We start from the raw sequence: 26205 nt of genomic DNA, 5'->3' as shown, positions 1-26205 counted from the left end.
GTTTGAGTTTTGACAATATGAGCTTATAATATTCACTTCATGATGTAGGGTGGGCTGAGGTGAAGGGGGTCCGGGGGTTCTTACCCTCGAAAAATATTCAAATTTGTAGTAAAATTTTCGTTTAACATTTTTCAAAACTTGTAATTCCACTTTGGGTGGCATCCCCAAGACGTGTGATTCCCAGTGCGGACTGCCCCCCCTCCCAGTCCCCCCCTCCTTCTGAATCGTGACTTAATTCCTACCATGGGTTTTCTCGTTTTTGAAGGATTTTCTTTCTTCGGCTAAATTTTGATCCGAATTTTCAACAGTATATAATCTAAACTCAATGTCCGATTCTGAGTAACACTTGTACTGTTGCATTAAAATCAGAAAGTAAAATGTTTATTTTATCATGGTCTTCTTCTTCTTGCTTATCTTTCTGTTCTGAATCAGATCAGATTCATGAGGTTGTTCGCCTTAATCAACTTCAAGACAGAAGCAGGTCTCATCAGTAGATCCTCGCGTACCAAACCAACACAAAAAATCAGATGTTGTGCAGTGGCCTCTTCAGTATGACATTTGGTGCAAATTGGGAAAGTCCTATAACCATGGGAAAATCTGAGGGGTTTTAGATGATGTTTTATTTTATCATGGTAAATCACATTGTCATGATTAATATTCCTTAAGGGGTGCTTTTTATGGATGATTCGTTAATTTTTCATAAAACTGTTAAAGTAAGGCATCATTTTATTTCCTTTTCGCTGCGGTTAGCGAAAAAAAAAATTCACGATGATGTTTTTATTAAAAATATATTGTTGAAGAAAAATAGATTTTTGAATTGCAAATTTGCCAGTTACACTGGTTATCATAAATTAAGGAAAAATCACAAAAATAGCGACAACTCTCTCAAAAATGAGCCAAACCGTGTAAAATTTGAATATGTTGCTTAGTAAACATTGCTCAATAAAAGTGCAATATGCAAATTAGTGGCGCTGAAATCGGAGTGCGTAATCTGCGAGTAGCATACAAAGTTCATGCTTGAGAGCAAGCCTATAAACTTCGCTGTGATAATGTCATAAGAAATCCGAGATAGCCATTTTGTGACAATGACTTCCAGGCATCATTTGCCTGCAAAATGACGATAAAGAGCCATTGGGAGACTAGAGGGAGGACAAACTCAAACAGAGGCAGCCAGATGGCTTTATGGGAGTCCTTTTGTGGTTCATACACTTTGGAGTTAATTTCAAACGACAGATTCGGCATCCAGGAGATTCAGCCAAGGACGGCCAACGGCTACGACGAGCGCCGATAACCGATTTTTGAGCTTATGTGCAAGAAGGAATACAGCCACTACTCCGACTCATATCAGATTCGCCATGTTTGCAGCCACCGGAAGGTCAATATCAACGTCAACTGTGCGTAAAAGGCTTCACGAAGGTGGTCTGTATGCGAGGCAACCAGCCATTTGTGTGCCATAGAAGGGACCGTTCACAGTGGGCACGACAACATGTCCACTCGACGCCTGATCAATGGAGGGCTTTTCTCTTTACAGATGAGTCTAGATTTAGTTTAGGAAGCGATAGTAAGCGTTATTTGATATGGAACCTGTTGTCATCCGTCAAACATCCGCGAAAGAGATGGATACGAAAGAGGCGGTGTCTGTGTTTGGGGTGGCATCTCTTTAGGTAGACGCACAGACCTCAATGTCTTTCCAAGGGGAACCGTGAATGCTCAGGTTTATAGAGATGACATCCTTGATGCTTATGTGCGCCCATATACCGGCGCAATAGGTGATGCTTTCCTGTTACTGGACGATATCGCAAGATCACACAGAGCTAGTATCGTAGTTTATTATCTTCAACAGGCAACAAATTTCCGCATGGAGTGGTCAGCTCAATCCCCGGGCTTGAATCCCATCGAGCACGTTTGGGATGCTTTAGGGAGGCGTCTAGCTGCTCTCAACCCGCCCCTTCAGACCCTTACCGCGCTTGATACTGTTTTGCACAAGCAATGGCTCTCGCTTCCTTTCGAATTTATAGACCGCATAATTGACAGCATCACACATCGCTGTATGTGCAATATTGCTTCTGGAGGGGAACATATTCCATATTTCAGGTACTTTTTCTACAGCAAGCTGACACCTTCGATTCATTCATTTTAGGGGTGAGTTAATTTCTATACTTCCTTAATTGTCTGATAATTTCTTTTTACGTTATTTTATACCTTACTATGTGTTGCATATTGTGGGTAAGTTTCATAAAATTCTACATGTAACTCTTTGAGCAATCGTCATTTTTGTGATTTTTCCTTAATTTATGATAACCAGTGTAGTCTAAATTATTGCTTAAAAGTGCTCTAATGGAACAGAACAAAAGTAATGAAAAGAAAATTATATGAGCTTTTGATTGAAACGACGATTAAAAAAACCATCATTAACATTTTGTTTAAAAATTAATGAAAACAAATGTAACAATATCTTCACGTATGGACAAAACATGCTAAATATTTCGTATTTAGAGCGTAAGTTTCGAAATTAAATGAATTTTATCTGAACAAAGCTTTAATTAGCAGACAAAATAGCTGCAACTGTCCACCTTTTGTCCCGCTTTTCGTCTTCCGTAGCTCTTACTATTGATTTTTACAAGAGGAATTTCGACCTACTAAATTGATTTCCGCAGAGTTTCCGATTTAAGTACTGTTAATGATTCTTTTTCAGCTCTTAAAGATAAAGAAATATTCTATCTCAAGATCTTTTCTACTTCTCCAAAGCGCAAAAGGAAAATGTCAAATGAAATTAAAGTAAAAAAAAAATAATAATAAATAATTTGAATTTTGTCATCTGGAATTCCAATTATGTTTTTCGCAATCACGAATGTTTGTGTGTGTGTATGTAGGCGTTTGTGTTTGTATGTGGTTGGGGGGGGGGGAGGTATGTGTGCGTAGGCATGTGTGTTTGTGTCTGTGTGCAAGCATGAGTGTTGGTAGTTGTATGAGTGTTTGTGTGCGTGGGGGCGGGGTATGTGTGTGTAGGCATATGTGTTTGTGTCTGTGTGCAGGCATGAATGTGTGGGTAGTTGTATGTATGTGTAGGTGTCTGTATGTATACGTGTGTGTATGTGTTTGTGTGTGTATATGTGTGTGTGTGTGCAGTTGTGTATGTATGCGCGTATGTGTAGGACATGGATGCAACCTGGAGACGGCTTTTGCTATAGGAGCAGCATCGTGAGGAGCCGGTCGACGGTGATGGTGCAGAGGGTGGGCGGTGGGAAAATAAAATGATAGGACATCAAAACAGTCAAATGAAAGCAATAAGCAATCGTGGTTGCTCAACAATATTTCTAATCAAATAAACATGCTCTTATATTTTGTCCGAATGTGGGACACTCATCATTAATCGCATTTAGACCAATTGAACACTTACTTTCGGATTGTTACAGGGACTTAATTCCTCCAACACTTATTAATTGTCCGAACTTCGGAGTGTTTTTTCGTCAGAAGTGGAAAATGAATGTTTTGCACAAAAACGAGCGCTGAGTATTCTGTGTCCATTTTTGTTACAATTTAAAAAATGCGAAATAGTCATTGCATAGATTCCTATCCATTATCGAGCTACAATATATCCTAAGGTTGAGAATCATTAAAATTTGCATTTGCTCTATTGTCATATACCCCCCCCCCCCCCCCCCCCGCTCGCAATCTTCATTGTAACTTCTATGATATATCATTTAGAAATGGATTTAAAAAAATATCGTGATTTAGTGGTTCAAATATTTCACGAGTATTAAAAGTATTTCAAAACGCACAAAAAACTACTTTACCGCCTACTGAAATTTTACACCGGTTAAACTAATGACATTCTTCAAGGTCATGATTTTTTAAAAATTTCTCATTGATAGAGATATTTTTTAATTTTCTTTGAAGGCATTTGTGGTTATTGTTTCACGACTAAAAAGCTATCAAACTTAAGGTGGAATCTCAACACAATACATTATGATTAAAATGAAAAACCATCGTAAATAAAGCAAATTAGTACGAAAATACATCATATAGCTATTTCAAGGCTACAATGAAACCTCTTCATCAGTGCAAAAAACTCAGCGCACAACCAGAAAGTCGTGGAAAGCTGAACGTCCACCACGTGAACACCGGCATTTATACCAAATGGGCCAACCAATAGGAATTCACGACAAGAGACGACATCAACCAATCAGCGAACACATATTTTAGAGCACATTATATTTTGTAACGGTGGACAACTTTCTTCTTCTTAAAGGGTTCTATGTTCGGTTAGTTACACCGGTTCAACATGCTTCTTGCTGATTGTTAGTTAGACGACGGTTGTTCCACTTACTGCATTAATATACCTAGTTTACCTATATTACCAGTAAGAAGATAACATACGCGCTACATTATATAGCCGAAAATGCCCGGACACTCCCCAAACTGGACTTGTTTTTCGAGTTTCGGGAGGAATACCTGTCATTGTTTAATGGCATTAACTCTTACGGATCAAGATTGTGGAATTGTTTAAAAACCATAAATAGTCGTAATTCGTTTAAGAAAAGGCTAAAAAAATTTATACTCAACTCAACTGCAGTTAATTTAGGATAAAGTAGTATATTTGTAATAGTATACCTTGATTTTGTTATAAAATTTGATATACTTTATTGCATTAGTACTTGTGTTGTGTTTATGTGTTCTTCTAACGATTATGCATTTATTTTTGTTATTACTATCTTATGTTATGATCTGGCCCTAAATTAAGTTCGTTTCTGAGTGGTTCGAGGTAGTCAGGCTATTGTTATAGCCTTTATTCCCACTTACTCAATCAGGGATTATCAAATAGACAGGGAGAAATATACTTCAAATATCTTTTTATTTTATCTGTGAAATGCATTTTCGTAAAACATATTACCCTAATTGAAATTAATTGAATTGAATTAAAATTGCTATGTAACTTTGTCCTATAAGCATGCTTCAGTTCACATTTTCCAAAAAAAAAAAAAAATTGAATCACGTGTGCATTTAGTGGACCAACAACAAATGAAATAAGAAAAACTTTTTTTATAAATCGCACAAATCTGGCAATAAGCTGCAAGTTTCGCGAATTAGTCTTACTTTCTACTTACAGCTGCTATATGAATTAACATATAAGCATCACTTATGTTCATGAAGATATAAGAATTTTAAAATACTAATTTCCTTTGCAAGTTTTCCCTTCTAAAAGGCAATTTCCTCAAGAAACTTTGCCAAACTTTTACAGCATACAAGAGAAATACTATGCTAAAATTTTACAAAATACAGGGTGTTTCAAAATGAATAGCGGGGTTTTAACATGTTATAATATTTATTACACCAAACTTACAGCCACAAGTGATATATCAAATGAAAGAGAAACTCAAACAGTTATATAATGTTTATTGGCATCAGTGCGCATGCGCGTGGAATGTTTCTGCTGCAATCCGCTAGAAAGCGCTTGTAGTAAAGATGGCGACTAAAGAACAGAAAGCGTTTTGTGTTTTACAGAAAACTTCATCTTTCAGCAAGATGGTGCACCACCTCACTGGCATAATGAGGTACGCGATTGGCTTAACCAAACTGTACCCGACCGCTGGATTGGTCGTAAGGGGCCTAATGACAGGGCTCGTTTCCCGTGGCCTCCACGGTCACCCGAACTAACGCCGTGTGATTTCTATCTTTGTGGGTTTATTAAAGATCGTGTGTATGTGCCTCCACTGCCAGCCGATCTTCCCCAATTAAGGAACAGGATTGAAACAGCTGTTGCAGAATTACTAATGAGACACTCATAAAAGTTTGGAAAGAACTCGCATATCGTCTTGACGTGTGCCGAGTGACGAATGGTGCTCACATTGAGCACTTATAGGCTATTATGTAAAAAACTGTTTGAGTTTCTCTTTCATTTGATATATCACTTGTGGCTGTAAGTTTGGTGTAATAAATATTATAACATGTTAAAACCTCGCTATTCATTTTGAAACACCCTGTATAAAGCTTTAAAGGGATTAGTTTTTCACTAATAGCAATATAGCTTCCTATGTTTTTACCCCCGACACACAAAGAAAGAGGGTTTTATAAGTTGGACATGTCTATGTATCTGTCTGTGGCACTCAGCGCCTAAACGGATGGATCGATTTAAAAAAAAAAGTGTTCGAAAGGAGAGTTGATCGAGAGTGTTCTTAGCTAGGTTTCGTCTTCGGGTGACATTAATTAACGAAGATACTAATTAAAAACTTCTAAAAGGATTTTCGAAATTTTTGCAGTGAAATCATATTTGAAAATTTTAAAAAATAGTACCAAATTAAAGAGTATTTTCATTTTCTGCGTCTGATATAATGTGTTTGGAACTTCCATGTTGTATAGAGTTCGAATTATAAAGTTTTTTTAAAGCAGATTTTAAATACGGCTAATCCTTTTTTCACGCGATTGGTAACCGAATTCATTTTTGCCGACATAGAAATGAAACGCAATGAATTAAAAAATTGAATCTGTTGCCAGTTTCTATTTGTTAACACATAAAATACTGCAATTGATTTTTAATAGGGAATTACCCAAACTGACTTCTTTACAACTCCTGAACGTTTTCGTGATTTATTTTTTGTGATTTTTGGGTTTCTTCTCAGTTATGCCAACATTTCATTTACTCCCTTTCCCCTAATTTTCAGTTTTAATCATACCTTTTGATACATTTAAGGGGGAAGGCAATTTGAAATGTTGGCGAAACTAGAGACAAACAATGTTTTGGTAACTATTTGACCTCTGCCTGTAATGACCATTAACTTGAATCAATTGAAAAAAAAACTACATCAACGTGAGCGAAGTCGCGGGAAAAAGCTAGTAGTTTATAAGGCTTTTAACTTGATTTTCAATTTTCCCTCTTAATTCTACAATTACGACTCAGTCAGGGGTTTTTTAAATTTTTATTGTCTTCTTTACTAAAAATAAAGCTGAAAGTCTCTCTGTCTGGATATCTCTCTGTCCGGATCTCTCTCTGTTTGTCAGGATCTCTGTGACGCGCATAACGCCTAGACCGTTCGGCCGATTTTCATGAAATTTGGCACAGAATTAGTTTGTAGCATGGGGGTGTGCACCCCGAAGCGATTTTTTAAAAATTAGATTTTGTACTTTTTTCTACTCCAATTTTAAGAACATTTTCCGGAGCAACATTATCATAAGATGGACGAGTAAGTTACCAAATTACCATAACGTGGAACCGTTACATGGGTAAGCCAATTGGCGAGAAATTCATCATACATTATTTGTAAATGTACAAAAGACCTTTTCATTTTCTACTACAGGCAAAGCCGTGCGGGTTCCACTAGTCCTAAATATAAGTGAATCTTTCTGCACATAAACTAAAACTAAATTGTCAAACTTACATCTTGTTCGAGCTTTTTACGATGCAGTATGATCAATATTTCTTTTTTTTTCTCCCCTTAAATTTGTTGTTGTTTTCTAAACGTATGCATGATTTAACTTTTTACTGGAAACTGAATTCAACCAAAGCCTTTTATATAACCAAAGTTAAAGAAAAATTCGAAAGGCATTTGTGCTGTAATTTAAAAAAAAAAATATCACTTCTTGAAAGTATCCGGATGCTTTTGATCTCATGCCGGCTTGATTCCTGATATGAATTTTTTCTTGACCTTTAAAAACATTTATTCTGCTTTGATTGCTTAAAACTACTGCTCGGAACTTTTATTTGCACTTTAAATAGAGCATTCAGCTGTTTACGATTATTCAGTTGGTCTTGTGTGGATTTTTTGCAATAGCCTTTTCTATGTATTTATCCAGCACGTAAAGCTTGATGAGCTATCATGTTGCTCATATTATTATAATTTCATGCAAAATTGTTGAGCTTTTTGAAAATATTTTTAAGAATTATTATGTTTAAAATTAATTTTATGACTGCTTCTGTGCTGTTTCCCATAAAATTCTTTAGTCCATAGTTACTCTCTTTGTGTTACTGTTATTATTATTACATTTTATACTTTTGTTTCTTACTGTATTAATTTTAAGCTCGTGTAAGTTTTTTATATTATTTCTAGTTTTACTTATTATAGCGCGGTACCCGCACGGCTTTGCCCGTAGTAGAAAATTAAAAGGTCATTTGGTTCGCCTGTATATTTACAAATAATGGATGATGCATTTCTCGCCAATTCGCTATGTTCATTTGCTCGCCCATGTTACGGTTCCACGTTATGATTATTTCGTAATTTACTCTTCCACGTTCTGATGATTTGCAGGGTAAAATGTTTTTAAAATTGGAATAGAAAAGAACAAAATCGAATTTTCAAAAAATCGCTTCGAAGTGCACACCCCCATGCTACGAACTAATCCTGTGCCGAATTTTGTGAAAACGAACGGTTTGGGCGCTATGCGCGTCAAAGAGATCCGGACAGAGATTCAGACAGAAATCCAGACAAAGAGACTTTCAGCTTTATTATTAATAGAGATTTCTTCCTCTCGACAAATTGATATGTTGCATTTCAGATGAAGTCTTGAATTAATATACCGAAGTACCGAACTCCAAGTCAATATCCACAGGTACGAAGAAATTCGGAGCTCTTACGCACCGAGTAAAAGAGTTGCAATCATACATTGTTTCTCAAAGTTTTTTTTTTTTTTCTAGGAAAACTACTAACTTTCCTAATACGTCATCAAACTTCGAAAATAAGGTTTCACATTTAATATCCCCCCCCCCCCCCCGGTTTCGGCGAAACTTAAACAGTTTCCATTTCTCTTTTGTTTCGTCACCTCCTGGACTACTACTTATTTCCCCTTACTCTTTAAGACGTCTTTTTCCCTTAGATTCTTTTACTTTGATTCCCATTTCCTTCCGGATTTTATGGAAAGAAGATTCTGCCGTCATAATTTTGAAAACTAAATTTTAAAAAAGCAAAAGTTGGAAAAAGGACAATCACTGAAGTGCGTTTATTCTCTAGTCGAACTACCCTAGTCCGTTCTCCACATCTAAGACCAGCACTTGAGATAGATTCCTTTTCAAACGAGCTGATGTGTGCATCACATGACTTCCTTTTACTCCAATTTAATGTCATTTCCCCATAATTGGCAATTTTAATGTGATTCAATTGTTTACTCTCTAAATATCACCAACAATGGCCAAATTTAAATCAGATTTTTAAAAAATGCCAAATTTGTCGCCAAGTTGGCGAAAAAATTTGGCAACCAAAACATTGGCGATATATCGCCAAGTGTCCGCCAAATTATAACACCACTTGAGTTTTCATCGAAATTAACACTGATTTCCCCCCAAAAAAGGGGCAAAAGACCTTTAAAAACACCCGAATGCAACCAAAAGGGGAGGTGCACAACTAGACCCTACTAGGAGTCTACGTACCAAATTTCAACTTTCTAGGACATACCGTTCTTGAGTTATGCGACATACATCCGCACGTACGCACATACATACATACGTATATACAGACGTCACGAGAAAATTTATAATTAACTCGGAATCGTTAAAATGGATATTTCGGGTGTCTATACTTTCTTAGGCACTTATCCACGTGTGGTCGAGTCAAAAAAAAAAAAAAAAAAACTCAAAATTCATTCGGGGGTGAACAAAATGGAAATTAAGGTCGATTTTTGAGTGAAAATTTTTTCGCGAATACAGTACTTCCTTTTTTGCAAAAGGAAGTAAAAGGCGCAGTAGGTTGAGGATGAGCACTTTTCACTCGCTCTTGCTGTCTCTGTCTTTTTCGAAGCTATTTTGGACGAACTGGTGGACACGTTATTTTGCATTTCCTATTTGCATTGTTTTACTTCCTGATAACCCTATTTTGATAAAATCAGAGTAGACCTAACGCATGCGCAAAATCGCGGTAGGTTTCAACTAAAGAAAACAGACAGTAGATTACAGTATCTTAGTAAAGACTTACCTTAAACAAGGTCTTCGCATCCGCGTCGATCTGGCAAGCTTTCCATTTGTGATTGGTGGTCACAGCGGTCAGGTTCTGGAGGACAATACCACAGGACAGAGGGAAGCTGGTGCTGACGCCGTCTTCGTAACGGATGTGCACATTCTGTAAGGACACCTGTGAAAGAAAAAATATCATACGTGTACACTAAAACAGGAGAATCCAATGCGCGCTACCATTTGATTTATTAGCTTTCTACTACAGAAACAAGAACATGCTCAGACTATAAGGAGCAGGTCCGGCGAAAAGGTTTAAAGGAGGGTGACTACCCACACCACTAGACCAGGGGGACATCAAAATAGACCCAGATTAAATGCTCTCTAAATTAAACTTCCCCTCCCAAAATATTTCTGTTTTCAAAATGGCCTATTTTTTTCTTTTATAATTACATACTCTTATCTGGGCGGTCATTCCAAGCTCGTCAGCTTGCGAGATCGAGATTTTCGCTCACGTGATCGGTTGTGACTTAGAAATGTCGCAAAGTAGCATTTTAATCTAGTCGAACGTAGCTTGCGGCTAGGTTCGATCAGATTAGAATACTACTTTGCGACATTTCTACGTCACAACCGATCACGTGAGTGAGAATCTCGATCTCGCAAGCTGACGAGCTTGGAATGACCGCCCTGAACTTTCTTAACGGGTGAAGTTCTCTTGTAAAACTTTTCTTTTAATAAGGAAGGAAAAGTGAAAGTGTAACAGAACCACATGTTTGACCTAAAATGAGTGCATTTTCTGAGAAAAGACATCATGGGAACATATTCATGTTTTTTTTTTGGGGGGGGGAGTTTATTTTTCTGCTTTGTTTCCTTGACGTAACAATTGCTTAAGTTTTACGCCAATGTTCTTTAAAAGACCGGATGAAAGATTAAAAAATAAGGAGAGAGGGAGGGAGTCAATATAACTAATATGATGCGGGCAGCTTCGCCCCCCCCCCCCATCTGCAACGGTAGTAGACAAAATGCGAAAGAAGTGGAACGGGTAGCTAAAAAAAGAAAATACTTTCCAATATTCCAATATTCTTTCCAACATCCTTCCAATACTTCCAAGAAATAAAATCATCCAAATTAAAAAGAGACTTGCATTTATTCAACAGGAAGAATTGATTTACGTGTTTCTTACTTTACAGAATGAAGAGCCTACGTTGTTCCGACGCTTGCAGTTATTAAATATTCTACTTCAGTTTAAAGGTAGTTACTTTTGTTAGTTTAACTAGGCTTACTTCAATAGCAGGAAATAACTTTAATTTCTGATTTGCTAATAAACGAGCTGATGTGTGCATCACATGACTTCCTTTTACTCCAATTTAATGTCATTTCCCCATTACTGGCAGTTTTAATGTGATTCAATAGTTTACTCTCTAAATATCACACACAGTGGCAAAATTGAAACCAGATTTTAAAAAAAAAAAAAAAAAAATCCGCCAAATTTGTCGTCAAGTTGGCATCAAAACTTGGCGACCAAAAGACTGGCGATATATCGCCAAGTGTCCGCCAAATAATAACATCACTAGAGTTTACATCGACATTAGCAATGATTCCCCCCCCCCAAAGGGGCAAAAGACCCCCTTTGGAGCATCCGAATGCAACCAAAAAGAGACGTGCACAACTAGACCCCACTAGGAGTCCAAGTACCAAATTTCAACTTTCTAGGACATTCCGTTCTTGAGTTATGCGATATACATACATACATACGCACATACATACGTACATACAGACGTCACGAGAAAACTCGTTGTAATTAACTCAGGAATTGTCAAAATGGATATTTCGGGTGTGTGTACGTTCCTAGGCATATATCCACGTGTGGTCGGGTCGAAAAATAAACTCAACATTCATTCGGGGATGAGCAAAATAGAAATTAAGGCCGATTTTTCAGTGAAAATTTTTTCGCGAATGCAATACTTCCTTTTTTGTAAAAGGAAGTAAAAAGAGTGAGAAAGACAGAGAGAAAGTGGGGGGGGGGACTAGATTACAAAGGGCACTTTATTGAATCCAACTTGCTTTGTGGCTTTCGTTTTCGTGAGAACAAAATTTTTTGACCTAGAATACGCTCAAGAACTACTTTTCTGTTAATGTCTCCCACTGAAATCATGACCAGCGAGTTATGTATGCGACGACCCACTCACTCATTCAACGAGCAGAGAGCCCGAACAACGGGACGCTTATCTTTTGAACAGTTCCGAGGAATGTTAATGACATGTTTTCACCGACTGCCATTTACTTTTGGATAGACAGAAATGTCTCACATCAAGTCGCAGAATTAAATTCATGTCTTCGTAGATGCCACCTTGTCGTCTTCAGTATTTTCTAAAAAATATTCGATTAGTTAAGTAGAAGAATTAGGGTCACCTTCCTGTCAATGAAAATTGTCGACGTCTTCAGCCCTAGAATTTATTTCACCACTCAAGTAGAACAACGAATTTCACCTCTTCGGTCAACGACAGTTTTGCTTTCAAAATTTTGATTCTAAAAATTGTTTTACCACTCAAGTAGCAGAACGAAATTCACCTCTTCGTCGACGACACTTTTGCTTTGAAAATTTTGATCCTAAAAATTGTTTCACCATTCAAATGGGAGAACGAATTTTATCGTTTTGTCTAAGGCACCTCGTCACCTTAAGCATTATTTCTACATAATAAATGCAAACTTTTTTTATTGCCTACTTGAAATTGAAATGCTGCGCCAATGATTTATTTTTTAGATTAATGCAGTACTATAGGAAGAATAAATGTCAGTTGTCATTCGTATGCATGATATAGTGGGCCAAAGTGTTAGACCCTAGAGTGGTTAGTCAACGAGCAGTTTGTCTTACAACATTATAACCTTAGACATTAACTCTGGGTACTCAAGGCAGAAGCAGAATCCAGGCAGCACAAGATGCGGTACCTAAGATCTATAAAAGGCTTACAAAAACTTATGGGGAAAATTAGGAAATAAGACATTAGAAAAGAATAAAAGTTTTTAGCCTCTGAGAAAAACTTAAATATTGTATTGGGTGGAAGACCGTGTCCGACGTATGAAACAAGGGAGGCTTCTTAGAGCCGACTTTTATTGCAGGTAAAAAAGCAAAAGAGACCGTGGCAAACCTAGAAGAGATGATTGGACCAGAAACCGGAACAAACTTAGCTTATTCTTTGATGATGATGACTTTTCCCTTAGACAGCGAGTCGATTAGAAAACAATTTTTTTTTAGCTACCAGGAATAGCTTCACATAACTGTTGACGTCCTTTCTTTTTTGGACCGGGTCCTCTACGAGCACCACCGTCTACCGGCTCCTAATTGTGGTTTCTTATTAACTCCATGTTAATTCATAATCAAGAAACACCACAATCAAGAAGCAAAACACGCTCTTCACCGTAGCAGACATAGAGGAAAGCATCGTTTAACGTGTCACTACTTATTCTACGATCTAAGGGCTTTAGGTACCAGCAGCACTGTCGACCGAAATCCGTTTTCTTGGGGGGTTGCGTCCATATCCTAACACACACACACACACTTACACGATTGTGAAAAACATAACTTAAATTCAGGATGTCAAAAATTATTTATTCATTTTCTTTCCTGTGGACATAATAGCGCACCACTTGTGAAAGTAGATAAATTCCCCCCCCCCCCAAAAAAAAAAGTAATTTCAAATTTTAAATGAAGCAGTTAATTTTCAAATTTGGTATTTAGGAAATACATTTGTTTATATTTGGAGACTTTTTGCTTCCTTACTATCACTTTGGGGGATACAGCGTGAAAAAGAATCGAATTTGAAGACTGTCTCCGAAAATTCCAGGACGTATGGTCATTCTGAGTTAGACAACGTGCCGGAAACAGCCACTTCACCTTTTTGGTTCTCAAAGCAGTGACTGGAACGCAGAACTTAGCTTTCCAACCTTATACGTTGCCACTGGGCAACGAATCCAGAAGAATCTTTCGGTTTGACTTTTCAAGCCGGTAAGACACTTGTGCTTCGCTCAATATTTCTCAAGAAAGTTTCAAACTGGAAAATGACTTTGAAAAAAAGGGAACTTCACGAGATTGTGTAGGTAAAATATGATATTTCTCCGTTTAATTGCCCAACTTTGGTGGAAATCGAAGGTACCTTTTAGGGGGATCTTCAATGCAAAAGAAATGAGATTCCGGATGAAAAGATATCCGACAAAAGACAATTTTCATCCAGAAGCTCACCATTGAGCTTTACATACGTAGGCTCACTTCAATTGCACTGTACAAGGGGCTCCCGGTAAGCCGAAACACGTGTCTGAAATTCGCTGCGAATTAGTGCAATTTGAAGTTTATAGAATGGGGTTGTTTCCTTCAGCCAAAAGTAGTACTTTTTGTCACTGAAATTGATAGAATAAGCAAAATATATATGTATAACATGGACCCAGAAAATGCTTTCATTTTCCCAACAGTTAAATGTCTGATTTTTCAAACAAGGGGTGGTCTTGATGACGTCACAAATGATTCTATTTGGCGCATCTTTCTTCCGCGTTTCTACATTATGTTAATCAAGAAGCGAATTGAAATTGCTCGCTACGCTTGCCATTAACCATATCGTTGCCAATATAAGTGAGTAAAGATGTGAATTAAACATTTTGCTCTGTGAATGGCATATCATCATTTGTAATGTCATCGGCAGAAGCGTAAATAATGAAAGCGCACCGATTAAAGCAATTTTTTAAAAATATTAAACTTAGTCAAGTGATTTTAAAAAATGGTCAGATCTATGTTTTTAAGCATGTTCTTTCAGAAAAAAATACTTTTAAAATTTTGGAAACGACACCATTATTTTTTGCTATTCAACACAAAGGTGTTTCTTTATTTCTGGATTGTATCAGCTCATCCCACACTATTATCTGACCAAAACATATTTCGTTCTCAAGTAAATGTGAAAGAACAGGCTCAGTTGTGTAAGTATGAGTTTTATGACGTGTCGTTCCACAAAACGGCACGATCCAGTCCCCTCATTGATTCGAATGTTCTTTGTTTCGCGCGAATGGCCGGTTAGAAAAACAAAACAAAAAGCGAAGTTCCGAACTATCAGTGGTCAAAGAGTGGAAATAACGACAATGTCGGCTCTAAAGCCGAGGTACGTGAGTGAGGTCGTGCCTGTAATCACGTCATTAAAGTAACTCCTCCATGGGTGGCGGTTGTTTGTTGCGCAACGAAATCATAGAAAACAGGTGCTTCTAGAACAAAGTAGAAGATGAAAGTTCCCGTTAGTTTTCAGTAGAGCTATCATTTCATTTTTTCGAAGACTTTTTTTTTAATTCTGTAATTTTGTGTATAGATATTATCTTCGTGTTTTTATGTGCTTCATTTGCTGCAATCTTGCTGAGGGGCGATTCTCGAAAAAATGTCTCGGGCGTAATGTTAAGATTTTTAGTTTATTCAAGTAACTCTTGATTAAATATGGAATTAACTGTTATGCTTTGATAGTATATTAAAGCATGTATTACATTCTCCAACGGTATTATTTTTTGAAGGCTTTTGTTAGTCGGAAAATTAAAAAACTTAACATTACGCACGGGACATTTTTTCGAGAATCGCCCTAAGATTTGGCGCTTGTTTCATTCATTTCCACACAAAGCAACCTTAGTTCCTGATGATTTATTTACCTGTAAGTTTTTTTCCCTGCTTTACACTAGTTTTAATATTTAGTTTAAGAACGGGCAATGTCGTTCTTTTTCATGATTCGTTCTTTTTTTTTACATTACATTGAATTCGCTCATTTGCGCGATTTCGTTCATTTAAGAATTATTTGAATTTTAATAAAAATCATCGAAAAATTACGAAACATGAATTATTAAAATTTACAAATTAATTATTTTTTTCATAATTAATCAATCCATAATTAATTAGGTAGGCCATAAAAGATATAACCTAATTCATTATCTTACCGGCATAACAAGATGGCAGCGAAAAGCTTAAAAGCAGAAGATGCGAATGTCTTATGATAAAATAGAAACAAAACTATTAATATGTTTACTTGTGTATACATAGTACACTTAAAAACTAATACAAGAAAAAATCAACCAACAAATGTACTTCCTGTGTAATGACCTAAACCGTTCAAAAGAACGATCGTTCATTTTTTTAGGAGATCGTACTGTTCCCTTCAGTTCGTGTAAACCCGTCGTTCGTTTATACCCGTTCGTTCATAAAAGACAGAAGTATGACTTAGTTTGTGTTTGGCGAGAAGTTAGAGATGTCATCAACTGGGCATCCTTTTTGTAATTTTGGTACCAATGTTGGCGAGTTGCGGAGCCAAAGTTGATAGTCATCAAATGTCGCCAAAATCATTTTTTCTTGACATTTTCCGCAAAAAAAAAAAAAAAATGGTCAAAATGTATTCAGCACACATCAAACCATGTATATGGGTCGAAATCTGAAATTCTAAAATTTCTATGAATCTAAATACTTTCTTCTATAAATTAAAATTTGAAGAAATTAATAAAATAAAATACAATGAACATTTTTTTTTACCATCTGGGGATAAGAGTGTGAAAACTTTTATGCATAAATTATATTTTACACTTACCTGAACATTGTTAACAATAGTTGTGATCAGATTTTCCATAAATCCCTTTGGACGATCCCCTTTTGGACAAAAAGAGAATTTTTTTAATGTAACAAACTATCTACTGACACTTACACTGTTAAAAAATTTCCGGAAAATTTACGGTAATTGTTACTGGCATCCATGTTGCCAGTAACTATTACCGTAAAAGTCAAATGTTACTGTAAAATTTTACGGTTTCCTCGGTACGCCACAGCAACCGATTGGCGCTGGGATCGCTTATTTCTCCGGTATAAATTACCATAAATATCAGCGATGCGTTAAGTCCGGCATTTTACAGTAGCAATTACCAGAAAATCTTCCTGAATTTTTAACAGTGTACTTAGCACTAAAGTGTAAGTAAAAAAAAAAATAGTTCTTTCTTTGTCAGAAAATACATTAAAAAAATCAAATATGTGAATATACATTATACATGCTATAATTACAAAAGTTGAGAGGATATTTATGTACCTCGGAGCCAGACGGACGTAAGTCACATTATGATAATTTTACAGGAGAGAGGAAAAACGTTTTTCTGCCGCATGCAAAGGAGGGGTCGCGCGCTCTTTTAGCCCTCGTAAAAATTTAAAAACATTTTTTTTAATGAATTATGTTCAGATGGCTCGATGCGGAATAGACTTCTACATACAATGCACTAATAAACGGAAAATCGCAAATTTTGGACTCGCATCCTTCTGGCTCAAAATTTATTTTGAAATTTATTGCTAATTTTCAGTATCTAAAGATACTGAATTAAGAAAAATATATATTTTTCATTGAGTAAAGTATTTAATTTTATAGTACTGGATATTCCTTAAATAGATGAATTTTTAGTTTCGTGGATGAAGGACGCTTTAAGATTTATAAAAATGAGAAAGCTGGTGTGAAAAAAAATAAATATATTAAATAGTACGTGAAATACACCGCCAGCTCAGTCATTTCCAGCCGAGGACTGCAGTTTCGTGCTTATTAGCACTCCAGCCGGGCGTAGGAAAGTGACCGAGCTGGAGATGGAAAACCTCTTATGGAAGCCAAGAGTGCCAAACAAACTGGTAGCTAATATAGAATAAGCACTGACCAGACGAGTGACCGAAGCAATGGTTCGGTTCAACTCGAAGATTGAAGGCAAGGCAGGTATGTTCAGTGAATTACCGCCCATTAGCCGGGGCTAAAGCAAAACTGCAGTCCTCGGCTGGAAATGACTGAGCTGGCGGTGTATTTCACGTATTTTTGCTTTAGCCCTGGCTAAAGGGCGGTAATATACTGAATATATTAAATAGTCTCAATTATTCTCACAAACAGAACTTTTTATATTTGCTTCAAAATATCCAGTATATTTTTAGTTTAGTATACGTAAAATATACATATAAATTAAGAAATATAGATATACCAGAAAATTGCCCGTCAAGGTATGGCGGGGAAATTGGCTTCTACATTTAAAAGTAGCCATTGCCTGTTCGATGATATTTTGCTAGTTGAAACTTTAACCCTAAATCCTGTGGATTAACCCTAAACTTCAGTGGGTAGCGCTCATTGTTGACCCCTTTTTCGTTTTTTCATTCTCCTAAAATGAGTATCTCACCAGTAAAACAGTTAAGTTAAACGATCCAGTCCAGCTTTGTCAAAATAAAGCATTTCCCTGCATGTCACATATTACCAAAAAATATTATCAAATTATCATGCCGCGGCGCGAGTTTCATTGTTGGTCACGTCAGGAGCGTTACTCGATCCCTCGCTATTATATATATGAGGACTAGCTGTACCCGACGCGCGTTGCTACGACAACAAAAAAATACATCATTATACTGATTTTCATGACAATCGGTTGAACGGGGCAGAAGTTGCTACTCTGCAGTGCCACCTGGTGGCGAGTGGCTTCAATGAGCATATTATGCACCTTCTCCGTGGGAAAATACATATATATAGCAATTTTCATAATAATCGGTCCAGGTATCAAGTGAAGCCGTGACTATACTCAAATTTTGTACTCACGCAGTTTGCAAGATCAATCCATCGCTAAAAATATCAAATAGAAAAAGTTTTAAATCCCCCCGTTGCATGAAAAGCCATAAAACAATAAAGAAAGAATTTATTTGTTCAAACTCAAGAAAAATGGCAACAGCTAACTTCTTATCAATGAGATCTTTCACGCGAATTAATTTCTGCAGCCGATCATTTTATTCGTATTTATCCAATGGATTGTGACTTAAATTGGAATAAAAAAGGAACTATCGATCGGATTTTTTTCGAACTGGTCTATAAACATTCCCAGTACCAAAAATAACAAACGGTGAAAGTTTCAGCCAAATCTGCCGGGTAGTTTTGAGTTCATGGATGACATACAGACAAACATTCATTTTTATATATATATAGATAGATAAGAAACAAAACAGAAGATTGTTAGTATATCAGGCTTTTAGTGGAAATTAATGACCTAATCTTAAAATTCTAATGCTTGGACATAAGGAAACAATAGTTCATCGTTGTGCTTAAACACATTTTTTTTTTTTCTTTTCATGAAATAATGGTTTAAACTCTGATATCTGGTGAATAAAAGAGAGGATGTCTGTGGTCATTTTTGCTTTGAACAATAGCGAACAATAATTATCACAGCAACATTACTCCGATATAAACGGGTCGGTAGAAAGTAAAGTCAAATGGTTTTATATATGAACTTGCTATTCTAACAATTACGATTTATTTCTTTATTTTTAATTAAATTAATTTATTTATTTTTACGTACTTTGATGTCGTTTAAAAACTGCTAACATGAAACATCAAACTTCTGAAGTCCAAAGATTATAATAAACAGCTTTGTATGGTAAACCTTCATAAACAACAACCCATTGAAGAAATAATTTGGAAATAATATTAAACATTTCCAGGAAAGTGTTTTTGTGATATGATCAATTTTTTATTCATTTTACTCCTTTTTACCTCCAAGTCATCTTTACTAATAATAAAGCTGAAAGTCTCTCTGTCCGGAGGATGTCTGGATATCTGGATGTCTGTGACGCGCATAGCGCCTAGACCGTTCGGCCGATTTTCATGAAATTTGGCACAAAGTTAGTATGTAGCATGGGGGTGTGCACCTCGAAGCGATTTTTCGAAAATTCGATGTGGTTCTTTTTCTATTCCAATTTTAAGAACAAAACTATCATAAATTACGAAATTATCATAACGTGGAACCGTAACATGGGCACAAGCCAATTGGCGAGATACGAAATTATCATAACGTGGAACTGTAACGTCGGTACAAGCCAATTGGCGAGAAAATTCACCATACATTATTTGTAAATATACAGGCGAACCAAAAGACCTTTAATTTTTCTATTACGGGCGAAGCCGTGCGGGTGCCACTAGTAAATATATAAAATAATAATAATAATATAAGTGACATGAAAAAATATTTCACTTCAGTAGTTCGAAATTAAAAATAATTTCAGAAAAGGTTCAAAGTCAAAACTAAAGCTATAATTTAAGAGAAAAAGTAAAGGTCAAGGTGTAAAAACTCTTCTTACTTGTTGCTTCAGGATCTGGGGGGCTAGCCTCCTCCAATCTTCTGCTTTTCTGTGCTCGGGACAACCGCTTATCTCTCTCAGGATCGTGTTTCCGGTCAGCGACGGGTCCGGCCAGCACCAGGACCTCATCCACGTGAACCAGGACAGGTTCATAGTACAGAGACGTCCACGGGATGTCTATGGAGATCTTGCCTGCGGATGAAGGAAACATAGTTTTAACCAGATGTAGGGAAACTTTTTTTTTTTGACCGCAGGGCCATGTTTTAATTAGGCAGTATGAAAGAATTCCTCACATAGATAAGCCAGTAAATGCAACTTTTATATAATTTTCGGTTTTTGTACACTTTTATAACTTAACTAGCAAAAATACTCGGCGTTGCCTGGGTTAGTAATAATTGTGAGAAACAATCGCTACTTTTGTTTTCTGTTTTAACTGAAAAAACTCAAAACACACCGCTTTGACGTCATTAAATATTGAGCTTCATCCTTACCCATAAAAGTAAAACAGCAATAAGTATAAAGAACGAAAGAGTATTCATTTAGAAACGAAAGCGCAAAGTGAAGCATATAAAAATTTGAAGAATTTCCAAAATATATTTAACAAAAACAAAGATCACTAAAAAAAACTGTGCGCTTTATTTACTTAAATAGTACACACACAAAAAAAGAAAAAATGCTCTCTACTATGTTTACCTAAATGTGCAAAAGTGAGTTTTCAAATGTTTAAATGACTTCAGACTCATGTTTGCTCCGGAGAAGCCTTGATTCAAAATTTACATTATGATTACGTTTAATGTTGCTGTTGTTAGGCAACGAAGCTTCGAAACAATGGATTTAATCTTTAATCATTTGATGTGGCAATTACATGACATTCACTGTTTTCGATCACGACGTTCTTAAACTAAGTTTTTTAGCAATAAATTATAGCCTAAGTTGTTCCCCGATTATGTAGCTATCTATGGTGAAAAAATGGTTAAAATCCCTCAAGTAGTTTTGAAGTTTACCCCGGACATCCGGACAGAGATTAGTCCTTTATGTATAAAGATTGCACTGTACACAAGATTAGGAAGCAAGTTGAGTCGCTTATCATTTAACATTACAAGTTATAATAAAATATAATTTTGCATTTACCACAAGAATAAAAACCTGGAACCTTTTTTAATAAGCAACTACACATTTAAATGCCATTTCAACTGAGAATAATAGAGTAAAAATATTTGGGCCATTCCACGAAAAAGTCAACCGCTTGTCCCACACATGACGGTAATAATTAAATCAACATTAAAAAGTAATAATTGTAAGGATAATGAAGAAATATTTCTTGCTCAAGATATAGCACGTAAGTTAAGCAGAAAAAATGTGTTGATTAATATTTTAAAGCATTATATTAAATGACATATATGAGGTGTCATGCGGACCAAATAACTATTTCCGTGAAATGATCCATTTTTAAATATTTCTGCTTTATCATAATTATACTGCAAAGAAATTCATAAAAAATATTATAACATTGAAACATAAAAAACTAACATATACGTAAAAACAATTTTAAAATTCCGAAAAAGAAATTTAGTGGTGGATTTGTTTCTCTTTAAAACATAAACAATGCAAGTAATTCAACATTGCAAAACTTGGTACCCGGAACTTAAATTGAGAACTGATGGCAAGGAAAGAGACTACTCAAAATTTTGAGAAAAAGTACTAGCTATTGATTTAACACCAAAATATAATGCTCTTTCTTAACACAACACTCGCATTATGTTAGCTTACGGTGCGTGGTGGCATAAAAATGGTACAGTAAAACCCCGTTATTGCGAACACGGGATATAACGATCCGCTGGTTGTAGCGAACTTCTTAATTGGTCCCAACTGAAGACCAATATTGTTGATGTATTTTCAAACCCTTAACACTGTAGAATCGACTATAGCGATCCAAAAATTTCTAAAATTTCAGCTTTTCACAGCACTTGTCCCAGTTTACGTTCCTTACCAATTTATCCGAAGAAAACCACCATCTTCTGCATTAAGTACGCCTTTTTCACCAGAATACTCCGGTCCAAACCACATTCCTAACCTATTGCATTGTGGTATTTCAGACTGAGTATGGCTAAATTAGGCAAGCGGAAAAAATTCAGTAAGGGGATTAAGGTAAATTTGTTCGAAAATTGGAAAGCAGCGAAAGTCTATTCTCAATATACAAGGAATTTTTCTTTTCCAAATTGACTGTAGTCATTATCTGGCAGAACTGTAATTCTTAGTTTTTAGAGCAATTTTTTTTACGACAGAAACTAGAAAAACAAATTGCTGATTTTTTTTTTTTTTACAATAGTTGACAGAAAAATCAACGAGACGTACATAAAAGCTTGCAACCAAAAATAACATTTTTCTTTTCATATTATGGATAAAATAAAAAGATACATTCCTATAGGTTGTTAACAACTGAATACATTAGTTAATATTTTATTTAATGTTATCCTTTTCACTAATATAAATATCATGGGATAAAAACATTCATTTCAGAAGTATCTTAGCAAGTATGAGCTTATTTTCAAAAAATCGGATGTAGCGAACCCTCGTTATCTCCTAGGCCAGTCCGCTGAAGGTTCGTTATAGCGGGGCTTGACTGCATAACCAATAGTGACAAATCATTAATGCTTCAATTTAGAAGGGAAATTTCAAACTTTAAGTGAGCATTATTAATCTTGACAGTAAAAATGCGGAATCGGCGGAGATAATAATAGAGAAAGCAACTTAAAAAATTCTATTTAAAATGAAATAAGAAAACAGCAAAACTTCTCTTTCTAAACTAGTTAATCTTTTTCAACAAATAACCAAAATCAGAACGTCTAAACTTGCATTTGTTAAAGGGAACTGAAGTGTTTAATTCTCCCGGAAGTGTTTGAACCGTCGATTGTTACAGTAAGCGACAAACTTTCAAATCCATTTTTTTCATGGGATATATTCAATAAGCATAATAAGCAGTTAACAAATTAATGGGAAACGGTCGTTGTAGCTTGTAATGAGTACTTTGGCAATGTTTCTCTTAGCTCTCTCTCAGACAGTTCCGTGTCGTTTATTGGTATTAGTTTAAGCTCGATTAGTTTTAGTAAGCCTTAGGCGTATCGGTGAAGCTTTATTCTTTCTGTTAAGGAAAATGCATAAATCCACTAATTATGTTTCACTTGGAGCGGCATATTTTCTTAGTTCATAGAATTTTGGAAGAATAAAAGCGAAAATGAAATAATTAGGAAGTTTATAATGAAGCTTTACGTTAATGACAAAGAAAGCTTTACGTTAAAGGGAATGAACTGCAAGGCAATTTCGGTATCTTTATATATTAATAGGCAAGCCGTTTTCTTTCGGAACCATTTTCTCCTCTGTTTGTGAACTGATTTTCTTCATTCTTTTTTTGTTCAGTAGCTATTCTGTCGTGTGCAGGTAAACGGCAGTATCTGCAGAAATGAGTTTTTGAGATATTTCAAAGAAACGCGTTTTGGATTCCACACTAACAATGGGGAAATGTTGGAATTAAACGTCTTTTTCGCGGCTTTTTTTTCAGCGGAAACCAAATAAGCGAGCTTGTACAATGAAGCTCACGTACGATAGATGACAAAAATGCAAAAAATTGAAAAATGAAAATTTTGCAGTTACTGCCCTTTACCTGCACACGGCAGTATTGCCGAGTTTTAGCGTCATCAATAAACATTTTTGAAATCGGGCGCTATTTAACGGAGATATTAATTTTAAAAAATTATTTCGTCCTAAATGGCTCTTTCTACTCGAACGGATGGTCCGATTTTTTCGAATTTTATATGGTTGGAAAGGTCTTTAAAAAATACTCTAAATGATGAAATTGTTAGGGAGCCCAAGGTCCAATAACCAAAATCCACTAGAAAAAAAGTTATAAGCGTTTTTTAGTTAGCGAAACAAAAAATTTAAATTTTGACTCTTTTTCATTGTTGAAATTCATTGTTGAAAGCGTGAAACATTAAGTTTTAATTGATTTTTCAAACCACTCTTTCTGCACGAAAAATGCATTTTAATGCTGCGAGCTTGGTATGGTTGGAATGCTCGCGAAAAATATTTTGACACACGTTTTACTCGGTTTTACTGTGCAAAATCGCAAACCCGCTAAGTTGACTAGAAAAAGCGCTAGAGACAATTACAAGTTAGTGAAAATTCATTTTTATTTGCTTTTTCACACGACATAGTGTAAAGTAATTGCTGGATAATATTGTGTGCTGCCATTTCTCGCTTCAGCGTAAAGAAATGAAATTATTGCATTTGTTTTTTATTGAGGCTTTTTTGTGTAACTACGGGCATTTAAAATATTTTCATTTTGATTATGCTTTCGCGATTTTAATATTTAAATAAATCATTTACGGAGTGAGGGAGGTCTTTCAGTTTCAATAAAATTACCTTCTTTAAAACACTCCCCAAAAAAAAATATTATTACCAACTAATCCAGCTCTCTGGAGGAGTTGGTAATACATGTTAACTCTTTTTATATCTTTTGTATAAAATTCACGCAAGTTACATTTGAAATACTTTTAATCAATTAATTAATACATATAATTGTTTTATTTACAGTTTAAAGTCTACCAAACTAAGCCTAATAAGCAGATAAGTATATAAATGCTTGCCAATTTATTAAAATTTTAATTGTTTGCTGACTATATGATACTGCCCTCTATGGTAACCTGCAAATTATTGAATATGCCAACTGCTCCAGCTCTTTGAAAACGTAGCAGTTACTGCCCATGATTACTTTTTCATGTTCTTAGTGTTCAATGGTTTTTCTATTTACTACGGTTTTTTTTCTATTTATATTTCTGAATTTTCTTCTTGTTGTTGTATACTTACTATGGTGCTACCTGCGGGTGATATTACATTTAATATATATGCTACCGTTAAAGTATTAAATCCGTTATTTTATAGAATACCTAGTTATTTCATGGAATAACTGATTGTGTCCGTTAAAGTATAAAACTCTCTTGTATTTCATGGTTTAACTAGTTATTTCATAGAATAACGATCTGCAGCCCGTTAAAGTGTAAACTAATCTACATCATATATCTTGCACGACAGCTCAAAGTTGAGGTACTGGTCAGGGATTTAAAAAATGTTTGTGTAAAACCCAGTGTGTCAACAAAAAAATTTTTTGTTTTGAAATAATGTTCTTCGTAATTCCAAGTGTCATTTTAGTAATCCTTGTTGTAACAAATGATTTTATGGTACGTTTCCATAAATACTATTTATACGCTGCATAAATTAGATGAATTGCTACTTTTTCATTTTAGTTGTCTATCATTAGTTTATTTATAGAATACCTATAGTTATTTCATTTTAGATAAATTGTTTATTTTACACTTTAACTGCCTTTCATTAGTTAATTTATAGAATACCTAGTTATTTCATAGAATAACTAGTTAAAGTGTCAAATTAATAACATATTACGCACTTTAACGGACACGATCAGTTATTTCATGGAATAACCAGGTTTTCTATAAAATAACTGCATTATATACTTTAACGGTAACATATATATAGAATACGTTTAACTACTTTAGCTGCATTTTTGCGCTGTTTAAATATGAAACATTTTACAGTGAAACCTGTGTAAGTTGACCACTCGCGGTGCAGTACTTTGGCGGTCAACTTAGACAGGTGGTCAACTTATAAAGGGCGGTAATGTTTTTTTTCCGTCATTTCTTGCACCATGTATTCATTTTTTGAGGAATTCACCCTTACTTTTTCTGTTCAGCTCCACTTTCATTGTTTAACATTATTGAAAGTGAAACAATAATTAAACATACTATTCAAATACTTTTGTTATTTTCCCTTGTTTTTAACTATATTACATACTGTAGATTTAGAAATTCCATACATGCCACCTAATTTTCTCTGGCTTTCTCCATTTTCAATTGCTCTTAATATTTCATACTTTTTATTAATCTCAAGTTCCACTAACTTTCTTTTTGAAGCCTTTTTATGTAAAATTAATAGCACAAAGAGCAACAAGCTCGACTCTCCCAGTTCATAAAGGCAAAATTAAAATGTCTTAATCCCTTGCACTAGAAACATGTAACTTTACTTATTACTAGGCCCAGATCTGCGTACCCGCAGTGCGAGGGGCCCGCGTCCTTAAAGGGGCTAACAGCCCTAGAAATTGATGAAAAAAGAGAAAAAAAAACTA

General features: G+C 35.4%; 1 protein-coding gene across 1 annotated transcript in view; it reads right to left on the bottom strand.

The window, feature by feature from the left end:
- LOC129226240 (intermembrane lipid transfer protein VPS13A-like) overlaps positions 1-26205 on the bottom strand; it is a 216501-nt gene that overhangs the window by 178942 nt on the left and 11354 nt on the right. The window contains 3 exon segments of the mRNA XM_054860840.1: positions 9900-10055; positions 16471-16529; positions 20010-20201. Of these exon segments, the coding sequence (XP_054716815.1) occupies positions 9900-10055; positions 16471-16529; positions 20010-20201 (407 nt within the window).

This window comes from Uloborus diversus, chromosome 7 (genome assembly GCF_026930045.1).
Source record: "Uloborus diversus isolate 005 chromosome 7, Udiv.v.3.1, whole genome shotgun sequence".
Taxonomy (NCBI): Eukaryota; Metazoa; Arthropoda; class Arachnida; order Araneae; family Uloboridae; genus Uloborus; species Uloborus diversus.
The sequence above is the reverse complement of the archived record's forward strand: the minus strand, read 5'-3'. Positions and strand labels throughout refer to the sequence as shown.